The sequence below is a fragment of the Amaranthus tricolor genome, chromosome 7 (genome assembly GCF_026212465.1).
Source record: "Amaranthus tricolor cultivar Red isolate AtriRed21 chromosome 7, ASM2621246v1, whole genome shotgun sequence".
NCBI lineage: Eukaryota > Viridiplantae > Streptophyta > Magnoliopsida > Caryophyllales > Amaranthaceae > Amaranthus > Amaranthus tricolor.
In genome coordinates this window covers 5,003,723-5,015,059 of record NC_080053.1, presented here as the reverse complement: position 1 = coordinate 5,015,059, position 11,337 = coordinate 5,003,723, and the positions used below count along the sequence as shown (strand labels likewise).

General features: G+C 32.0%; 1 protein-coding gene across 2 annotated transcripts; it reads left to right on the top strand.

Annotated features, from left to right (window-relative positions):
• The first annotated feature begins 5,623 nt into the window (after positions 1–5,623).
• LOC130818896 (methylesterase 17-like) lies at positions 5,624–10,605 on the top strand. Of its 2 annotated transcripts, XM_057685148.1 has the most exons (5): positions 5,686–6,122; positions 7,670–7,815; positions 7,907–8,041; positions 9,943–9,992; positions 10,154–10,605. In XM_057685148.1, exons 1-4 carry the CDS (start codon positions 5,775–5,777, stop codon positions 9,974–9,976), a joined length of 663 nt encoding a protein of 220 aa, XP_057541131.1. In that variant the 5' UTR covers positions 5,686–5,774; the 3' UTR covers positions 9,977–9,992; positions 10,154–10,605. The 2 variants fall into 2 exon arrangements, with proteins under 2 accessions (XP_057541133.1, XP_057541131.1); XM_057685150.1 differs by lacking the exon at positions 9,943–9,992 and having other exon boundaries at positions 5,624–6,122.
• The last annotated feature ends 732 nt before the right edge of the window (positions 10,606–11,337 follow it).

Sequence of the window (11,337 nt, the reverse complement as noted above, 5' to 3'; positions counted from 1 at the left end):
TCGTTGTTTGCCCTAATGTCATCCATTAGCTTAGTAGCTGCCCATTTTATATTGACAAGGCTGTTATGTGTTTCTAGGGCTCTACAGTTATGTTCAAGATTGTCAATCTGTTTTATAGCCCATGCAGTGCCATCTGGTAATCTACTAGCATGAAGTCTTCATCAATAACCCGCATCCAAACAAGCTACAGTGTATACCTTGTTGTTTGCCCTCTCCACCAAGAATTCAAAACCACACTGTATTGCATAGTCCCTAACAACTTCCCTTACGTGGTGCTTATTAGTGAAAATCTGCCATGGTGCAAGGTTAATATTGCCCCATAATGGATCCTCAAATGGTTCAAAACTATCATCCACATACTCTAAGTTGCCATCATCACTTAACTCATCATCAATACATTCATCATCATCATCATCTTCACTGTCAGTCTCTGATGGACTATAATCATCATCTTTATTGTCAGATGGACAACCCTCATCACCATCAACCTCATTTTGTTAACTCTTACTAACAACCCTCCTTTTCTTACGCTTTGTTTCCACACTGATAGAAGGTGGAGAAGGATGTGAAGGTTGTGAAAGCTGTGAAGACTGTGAGCTTGCTTTCACCAAAATGCCCTTCTTAACAGCAGTGGTTGGTGGAATTTTTTTAGTGGAAGCTTTTGAGGACTCAAAAGAAATAGTCAAAGGTATTTGGCTAGGGGTTTCACTTCTTTGCAATGGTGAATCAATAACGGGAGTATTTTCAAAAGTTTTCAATGATGACTCTACTTCCATGTCATGCCACTTATCCTGTGTAGCATTCATCACAACAATGTCATGTTGAACCTCATTGTAGTCATTCAAAGGGAACATTATCTCAAACTCTTGCAAATCCCTTCTTCTAATTGGCAATTTCTCTTTTGCGGGAATGATTTTAAGTGGTACAGGGTTTTATGACGCTTGCAAATCCCTAAGACTCCTAACCGATTTCATGAGACTACTTTCCTCTTTAAGTGCACCAACCCAAATAAAAATCATTTCATTGTCATTGAACCTCTCAAACATGGTTATTAGGTCTTGATCACAATTCAGTTTAACATGATTCATCTTTCAAACATACGCAAATGAGGGATTTTTAGGTATGAGCTTGTTAGTTTTTATGCACTCATCTTCCTAATACCAAATCCAGCAAAGTTACTTTATCCTTATCATCTACATCCAATTCTACTTCAACACACAACCATTTAAAACATAAGACCACATGTTTAGGCATTCTGCAATTTTAAAATGGGAATTGTAAGAAAATAGGGAAGAAAAACAAAAAAGCCCTAATTCCAATCATGTGGGAATCCAATCAAAAAATAAACAATTCAAAAAGCCCTAATTCATTATTGAATTCAAACCTCAAGCTCATTGACACTTTTATGGAAGAAAAATAAAAAAACCTAAAAAATCAACACAAAAAAAATCCCTAATTCCAATCAACAAATCCAAAATTCCAAACAACCTATCAATTTTGGGAAGAAAAACAAAAAAAAAAAAACATATTCTAATTAACAAATCAAACATGTGGGAATCCAATCAACAAATCAACAATTCATTGACACTTTTATGGAAGAAAAACAAAAAAAATAACAAACCAACACAAAAAAAAATCCTTAATTCCAATCAACCTATCAACAATTTCAAACTACCTATCAACTTTCATCATCAACCTATCAACCGATCAGATTGCAAGAGAATTGCGAATACCCTAATTGAAAGTTCATTGCCCCACTAATGTGATTACACCAGAAGCAGACCATGAAGAAAGAGTAATCTCAAAAAAAGCAGGTGCTCCAGTGGATTATTACAGAAATTGCAAGCTTTTAATTCATGAATAGCGATAATTGCAAATGCTAATTCAATACTAATCAACCTATCAACTTTATGGAAGAAAAAAAAAACTAATAGCAATCAAAACCCTAAATTCTACATGTATTCATTTGCAACAAACACAGAAAAGGAAGAAGGAAGAAAGGTACCTGTGAAATCGCAGAGATGGCCGGTGGTGCAGCTTAGTTCGCAGAGGTGGCCGGTGAAATTGAAGAAGGAAGATGACCGGTGAAATCGAAGAAGAAAGATGCCCGGTCAAATCGCAGTGTACTTCGAAGAAAGAAGGAGGAATGAATGAAAATGGCAGAGAAGGCAGTCTTCTTTAGAAATTATATGGGTATAACAGTTAATAAACGTTTTTGGATGTTTAAGGCTACGGAAAACTTAAATGCAAGAGTTGGAAGCTACCATGTGGAATTTTCTTAAAAAAGTGCTACCATTGGCATTTCATAAAAGTTCGATGCTACCATGTGGAATTTCCCTAAATAAAATTGCTACTGAAACTCCTAAGTTTCTAGAAAGAATTCATCGACATATATGTGGGCCAATTAATCCTACTTCTGGACCATTTAGATATTTTATGGTGTTGATTGATGCCTCAACACGATGGTCACATGTAAGTCTCCTACAAACTAGAAATGTGGCATTTGCGAAATTACTTGCTCAAATCATTCGATTGAGAAATCAATTTCCAGATTATACAATTAAGCGAATAAGGCTTGACAATGCCGGAGAATTTACATCTCAAACTTTTAATGATTATGGTACGTCTGACGTAGAACATCCAGTAGCTCATGTCCATGCTCAAAATGGTCTGGCTGAATCATTGATTAAAAGACTCCAATTAATAGCAAGACCATTATTAATGAGGTCAAAATTGCCATCATCTGCGTGGGCCCATGCAATAATATATGCATCATCATTGACAAGATTGAGACCAAGTGCTTATCATAAATATTCACCATAGCAATTTGTGCATGGTCAAGAACCAAATATATCACACTTGAAAATTTTTGGATGTGCAGTATATGTCCATATTGCACCACCCCAAAGTACAAAAAATGGGTCCACAAAGAAGGATGAGAATTTATGTTGGATTTGTATGCCCATTAATTATCAAATATTTAGAACCAATGACTGGTGATTTATTTAATGCTAGATTTGCAGATTTTCATTTTAATGAGACAATATTCCCATCCTTAAGGGGAGAGAAAGTGGACCCAAATAAAAAAGAAATAGATCTCACATGGAATGCAATGCATTTGAAAATATATAATCCAAAAACAAATGCTTCTGAACAAGAAGTTAGAAAAATAGTCCATAATCAATATATTGCAAACAGATTACCTGATGCATTTGTAGAAACAAAGCAAGTGACAAAATCATATATTCCTGCGGCAAATGTTCCGACACGAATTGAAATTCCCATTGATAACAAAGCCACTGAAAATGAATCTATTGCACGCCGGAAGTGTGGAAGGCCACTTGGTTCAAAGGATTTGAAACAAATAAAATCCAAAAGGTTGAATGAAATGGCAAATGTTATCAATATTACTTCTTCAATGAATTGTAAAGAAATAAGTTTTGGAGATGAGGATGAAAATCTTAGAGAAGAAGAAAATAATGATATAAAAGATAACAATGAAATTTCGATTAATTACATTTCAACTAAAAGGCAACTAAATCGAAAGAATGTTATTGTTAATGACGCTTTTGCTCATTCAATTGCCACTGAAATAACACTTGATGAAAATGATATAGAACCAAGAACAAACAAGAATGTCGGCGTAGGAATGATTGGCCAAAATGGAAAGATGCAATTCAAGTAGAATTAAAGTCACTTGAGAAACGAGAAGTTTTATAACAAATTACCCAAACACCAAATGGTATAAAACTAGTCGATTATAAGTGGGTGTTTGTAAGAAAAAAGAATGAGAAAAATGAAGTGGTTAGATATAAGGCACGACTTGTAGCAGAAGATTTTTCCCAAAGACCAAGGATTGATTATGAGGAAACATATTCTCCAGTAGTAGATGCAACTACACTAAGATTTTTAATAAGTCTAACTGTCTCGAACAGGTTGCAAATGAGATTTATGGATGTTGTGACCGCATATTTATATGGATTACTTGATACAAATATTTACATGAAAGTCCCTGAAGGACTTAAATTACCAGCAAACCACAAATCACGAGAAATGTTTTCCATAAAGCTGAAAAAGTCACTTTATGGGCTAAAACAATCTGGAGTAATGTGGTACAACCGTCTTAGTGAATATCTCCTGAAAGAAGGATTTAAAAATGATCAAACCAGTCCTTGTGTATTTATTAAACAGACTCAATCGGGATTTTCTATAATTGCAGTTTATGTTGATGATTTAACATCATTGGAATTCCTAAAGAGCTTGATCAAACTGAAAAATACCTGATGAAAGAATTTGAAATGAAAGATCTTGGGAAAACGAAATTTTGCCTTGGATTACAAATAGAGCACTTAAGGGGAGGAATCTTTGTGCACCAATCCAACTATAAAGAAATGGTTCTAAAAAGATTTCATATGGACAAAGCTCATTCATTGAGCTTTCCAATGATAGTGCGATAAAACCAAAAGATGATTCATTTCGACCTTGTGAAGAAGACAAGGAGATTCTTGGCCCTAAAGTGTCATACTTAAGCGCAATTGGAGCTCTGATGTATCTAGCTAATATCACAAGACCTGATATTGCTTTCGCTGTTAATTTATTAGCTAGGTATAGTAATTCACCAACAAAGAGACATTGGAGTGGGATAAAACATTTGTTGCGCTACCTTTAAGGAACTAAAGATCTCGGATTATTTTATCGATCAAAGCAAGATACTACTCTTATTGGATATGTAAATGCTGGATACTTATCAGATCCTCATAAAGTTAAATCACAAAATGGATATGTATTCACATATGGAGGTACCGCAATATCTTGGAGATCCATAAAACAGACACTAACTGCTACATAATCAAACCTTGCAGAATTGATCACCCTTTATGAAACAAGTAGAGAATGCGTTTGGTTAAGGTCAATAATTGGTCACATTCAAGAAAAATGTGGGATAAACACAATAAAAAATTCTTCAATAATAACTTATGAAGACAATACCGGTTGTATTGAACAAGTTAGTGAAGACTTCATAAAAGGGGATAGAACCAAACACATAGCACCAAAACTGTTCTTCGCATATGACCTCCAGATTTATAAAATAGTAAAAGTCAAACAAATTCAATCAATCGAAAATTTTGCAGATTTGTTTACAAAGTCCCTTCCATCAAAGAGGTTCGAACAACTTGTACATAAAATTGGAATGTGTCATCTACGAGATATTTGTTGAACTCAAGGGGAGAATCATACTCACTGGACTCTTTCTCCCTTCGTTCAGGTTTTTATCACATTGGGTTTTTCCTGACAAGGTTTTTAATGATGCAGTATTAAATAGATATATTATAATAATATTTTACTCTTTTTTATAATTAGAATGCATTCAAGGGGAGTGTTAAAATATAATGTAAAAGGTAATTAATGGATTTACCTTAATGTGAATGCATTCAATGTAATTGTAGGTAGAACTTGCCTATAAATATGAAAGTTCACCAATGTAGAAATCACACCAATAAGTAAAAACCTTTCTATCTTCTAACTTTAACCATTCTACTTCCTCCTTATTATCTCTCTAAATTTTAACAAATATATTTTTGTTTGACTATTCTCCTTATCCTTTTGCTCAAGTATACACAAGAACTTTTTTTGTTAGTTTAAATGTGTGGATAGCGTTTGCTAATATATTCTCAAGTATAGACAAACACCTATATCATCTATCCTTTACTTTACCCTACAAAAAAGCTCACTTAATTAGTGTCTCCCTAATTTTTATTTTATTTTTTGTAAGAATGGCTATCCATAATTTCTTCCCTTCAAACACTTTCAAGTTTCTCCTTATAGTAATATTCATTAATATTTTAAGCACAGACCTTGCTATAACAGAAGATTATTTAGAAGAACCAAAAGTGAGGAAAGTAGCGACACCATCACACTTTGTTCTGGTACATGGTGCCTGTTTTGGAGGATGGAGTTGGTACAAAATTAGAAGTTTACTCGAAAGCGTTGGACATAAGGTAAGCTCCCCTGACCTTATAAGCGCCGGGATTCAACCTTCTGACCCTAATTCTCTCCATCATTTTCAAGAGTATAACAAACCCATCCACGATATTCTTGCCAACTTGCCCCAAGGTGAAAAGGTTAGTCTATTATTTTTTCTTTCTATTGCCATAAATGTTTAAAATCTTTTTTTTCATTCGGATCATTAGCTTAATACCATGTTAGGTGTTTTGGGTTTGTTTAAAGTCTGGTTTTATGTTCATGTTACGTTTTATATAATTACAAATTTGTCGGGTCATATCAAATTCGATTACAAAGTTGAATAATGTTCATTTATTGGGTTTGTTCTGAACTCCTATACATATTTTACTTACTCTTAGCATGTTGTACTGGGATTAATATTTGAGGTGAAAATAAAAGTGAAACCATACAAATGAAAGTGGAGATAAAGTATAATAATATAATAGTTTGAAACAGATAAAGAACAAAGAATTTAATCAAATTTATTTCTGGTAAAGGATTAAATAATTCTCTAACATCCCATTACTGTAATTATTTATGATAATAAATGAATTCTTCCATCTCCATCGATTTATAAGTATTTCTTACTTTCAATAATAATAATAATAGTATTTTTCTAATTTTCTATTTTAATAACCTTTTATTCTTAATTTAACTTTTATTTTCCAAAAAATATTTACTCCTAACAAGCATGACCTATGTGTTATTTTTGTGATGAATTGGACCGCTCAAAACAAAGAAAATAGAATATATGGCTTTAAAGACAAACCAACAATCGTACAAGATAAAATACCTTGTTTTATTAGGAACAAATCAAAAAAAATTATGTCCTTAATTTTAATTAAATATACATATAAGAATAATTTGGCATATTATAACTCTGACCACTTAACCTAAAATTCTGACCACTAAAATAGTCGAAATTTTATGTTTTGGTTTGAACCTATAAATTTTGATACTTTGATGGCTGTAATTCATAAAAAATAAATTTTGAGACTTTAATTCGCAGAAATGCTAAATTTTGAGGCTGTAATTTACAAACTAGGAATAGCCCCTATTTCTGGAAAAATACGCGAAAATAGATCGGGGTGGTTTGAATATTTGCAGATAAAGATTTTCGCGGCCCCTGTGAGCAGGGTAGAAAGCATTATAGTAGAGGGTAAGAGGAGTCGAGGAAGAGCCATGAGAACTTGGGATGAGCAAATAAAAGTTGATTTACCTGAGTTAAACCTCTATGAGGGCCTGACTAAGAATAGGGTTAGTTGGAGGCGTCATATCCATGTTTTAGACTACTGATGTCCTCTTAAATTACCTTTTGATGTTCTTGCCATCTTGCTTTTATCGTTTCTTTTATTATTAGTTTTTTGTTTTCTTTTTGTAGTTGGTTCTACTTATTTAATTTATTTATATGCATTTAATTTATTTCTCGTGTAGCTACATCTCCTTATCTTTTTCAAGTCGGGGGACTCCTTTGGTTGCGCTCTCCTTTATGGGTATGAGTTGCCGCTGTCCTTCCCTCTCCGAATCCTGTCTAAAATTTTTCAATAAGCGAAATACACTGGGTAGGATGATGATAATGTTATATTTACTTTAGTCGTCATATGTTATACTTATAACTTAGATTAATAATAGTAGAGGTTAATTGTGTATAATGTTATTGAATTAGGTAATTATAGTGGGGCATAGTGCTGGAGGAATCAGTGTCACAGATGCTATTCGAAATTATCCGGAAAAAGTAGAAGTTGGAGTGTATACTGTGGGTCAAATGCAACGCATAGGATCTTCTTCCACACCAAATACAACCAAAATTATGTAAGTTGAAACGTCTTATTTATTTCAACATACCTTTTCTTGTTCAAATAAAGTCTTGTGGTTTTGGAAAATTAAGGATTTTGTATTGCAGATGCAAGGAGATTCAAATAAACTTGAGGATGTTTATGACTTCTTCTATGGAGATGGACCTGAAAATCCTCCAACAAGTGGCATTTTCAAGAAGGAAGCTCGACGTGAGAAAATATATCAATTGGCCCCTTTTGAGGTAAATAATTTCAATTTTACGCGACAACAAAAAAATGTTTGAAATTTTGAGAATTATTTAAGTTTTTTATTTATGTCAAATAACCAATTCAAGTACTTAAATCAAAAGTTTGAAATATGTTTTCAACTCCAATACATGATATTTATTTGAGTTATTATAAGTGAATGCATCATAGACTCACGATTCAATATTACAAGATTTCATCATTGGATTTTGAAATTATGTTAAGGAAGCTAAGTAATTATTATTAGGCCGTGACAATTCATCACATAATCTCACTGTAGCCCACATATTTGGTAAAGTTTATTATTTCCCAAAACATATAGACTATAGTAGTAGGAGGATTAGCTCACCCAATATATATGCAAGTCTACAACTCACTATTTTAACGATGTGAGATGTTAAATTAGGCTGGACTTATTATAAATGTCAGACACGAGGTGCAAACACTTCATAAGCCAAGGAGATATATTTTATCCTAAACTATATGGCAATGGAAAGAAAGACTCCAATAATTTATAAAGTGTGCACACCATCTTTAATTTATCGATGTGGGATAATCCATCCCAACATCCTCCCTCACATGTGAACCCCGCCAAGTTTGCATGTGGGAGTAATGAATTAGGGTAGGAACGTCATTCTTTTCGGACCTACCATTTTTTAATTTTTGATCGAACCATCAGCTCGGATACCAAGTTAAATTAGGCTGGACTTATTGTAAATGCCAGCACATTAACGGGGAGACATGAGGTGCACACACTTCATAAACCAAGGAGAAATATATTATCCCAAAACCATATGACAATGGGAAGAAGGACTTGTACTCTAATAACTTATAAAGTGTGTACACCATTTTCAATTTGTCGATGTAGGATAACCCATCCCAACATAAAATCTTGTCTCAGATGTGATGTAGATCCAACAACCATAACTTTAAACTCATGATTAAATTGATATATATACTATATATGTGTTGGTTGTACTCTTTGAGTTTGGATAATAAGTAGGCCGGAGAGAATTTGCAACTTCCTAAACTTATAATGTTTAAGAACCACTTACAAAATGGAAGTAATTGAAAAAATTTGTCATCAATAATCATAAGTATTGTCTATTTGCTGTGATGATAATTTTTAAATAATCCAATATTTTTATATTTTTTGCTGATAACACCCCTTACCACATTATAAACACTAGATATTGTAGATAATTACCACCAAGAAAGACTAGGAGTAGATCATCGAAAAAACAAAAAGAGAAAGAAGTGATTATAACAACTAATAGATACCTACAATAGTAGATTAAACTATGACAAGAAATGCTGACATACTGTCAGAAAATAAAATAGAAATGTTGAACTATATTCACAGCAAAAAAATCAATGTATGTCATTAACTCATTATTCACAATATTTTCTTACAATTACGACCATAAAATCTAGCTGAGGCATATTATTACTGACATTCTGACACATCATTAAAATTTAAGTCAATTAATTATAGAAAATCCAATTGGCTAACTAAGTTAAATTACATTTTTCACCTAAGATCCATAAAACAGAAAAATTGTTTCAATTGGGTTTAATTATTAGCCTTTAAAGTTTATTATTTTTATTCTACACTAAGTTAAATAAAGCAATAGTACTTTACTGTTTATATATTCTTTTCACTCTACGAAGTTATATGTATCATATTTTTTCTAATACGTTTATTTTATTTTAAATGATAGATTATATTTTAAAAAAATTTTAATGATCGAGAAATAGTCAGTAACTATATGATACTCAAATATTAGTTTTTTTGGTATAAAATGAGCGCATAAGCGTGAATTCGTGAATGTTTATTTTGTTTTTTTATTGATTTCTTAATAATTAATGATAATAATTGTAAGTGATTTTGTTGCAGATTAAAACCCGAAGAATTGGCTTTTGTGGATTAGACGATAAAACAATCAAGTGCTCTATTATTCTGTTTTATGCTTTATCGAGATAATACAAAAAAATTAAGTTTTATTTTAATCGTGCTTAAAAATACATATTAAAAGAATATTATGCCACCTTATTTCTAGAATCCTGAATCTGCCCTTTCATTAAACGATTAAAAATGTATGTTTCAGGATGCGACATTAGCGGGAATGCTATTAAAACCATGCCCAATTAGAGCTATGAATAACAAAAGCCAAGAAAGTAAGTACGTTGATGATGTGCCACGTGTTTACATCAGGACATTGCATGATAAATTTTTTCCAGTTGAAGAACAAGATGGTCTGGTCAAGAGTTGGCCACCAGCTGAAGTGTATACTGTTCCTAGTGACCATTGCCCAATGTTATCCACTCCTTTTGAACTTTTCCAAGTGCTTCATAAAATTGCTGCTACCTACAGTACCAATTTTCTTTTTACTAAATAATTAATCACCAAGGAAAATATCAAAATCACTAACCCTTTATTTGAATCGAAAATTGAAAAGGTTATGGTATTATTTGTAATTTATATCGACTTAAATCACAATGTCAATCCAATTTTAATGTAATTTTTTTGAATTTACAAGCATTTTTTTCTCCCTATTAATGATCATGCATTTGGTTATTATTAGGGTATATAATAAGAAAAAAGAAAGGAAATGTATTGAGAGAGGATATAACTCGTGCGGGTAATCTAGTGGAATGGTTAAGAAAATATACGTTTTATTATTATAAATATATATGTAAATATAAATTTTAAATAGAAATGAAATTACATGTTATTAGTATAAAGTATGATATTTCTTATAAAATAGATAGAGGATTTTAGAATATATTGTATTTTAATCAAAAATTGGAAATCTTAAGTAGCTTTTTAATTCAAAAATATTATTTTCAAAGAAAATTTAAAAGAAAATATCTTATTGTAATATAATGCTCATATACAAAGAAATAGGTTGATGTTGGCTTTAGTAGAAATATTTTGAAAAATATATCTTGTAGTAATACACTACTCAAAAATATTACGTGACATGTAATTCAATATGATGAATACCAAACCTATAGAATTGGTGGCAATTTATAAAGATTAGAGGTGAATACGGTTCAGTTTGGTCTGATCTGATACTAAAATCAGACCAAATTAGAAATTTCGGTCTGAAAAAAATTTGGACCAGGCTGGTTGGAACAAACCGTTTTACAACAGTCCGGTCTGGTCTGGTCTACGGTTTTTTATTTTTATATTTTAATCCAGATTAATACATGTATTTATGCAAATATTTCACACCTACAATTAATAAATATACTAATTTGTAATTAGTTGATAACATCAACATCATTC

What these genes read in the sequence shown, in the direction of transcription:
- LOC130818896 (XM_057685148.1), top strand. Translation starts at nt 5,775, where the DNA reads ATGGCTATCCATAATTTCTTCCCTTCAAACACTTTCAAGTTTCTCCTT. An exon ending in ACTTGCCCCAAGGTGAAAAG is followed by an intron (nt 6,123 to 7,669) that starts GTTAGTCTATTA and finishes TTATTGAATTAG; the next exon opens with GTAATTATAGTGGGGCATAG. An exon ending in ATCAATTGGCCCCTTTTGAG is followed by an intron (nt 8,042 to 9,942) that starts GTAAATAATTTC and finishes ATTTTGTTGCAG; the next exon opens with ATTAAAACCCGAAGAATTGG.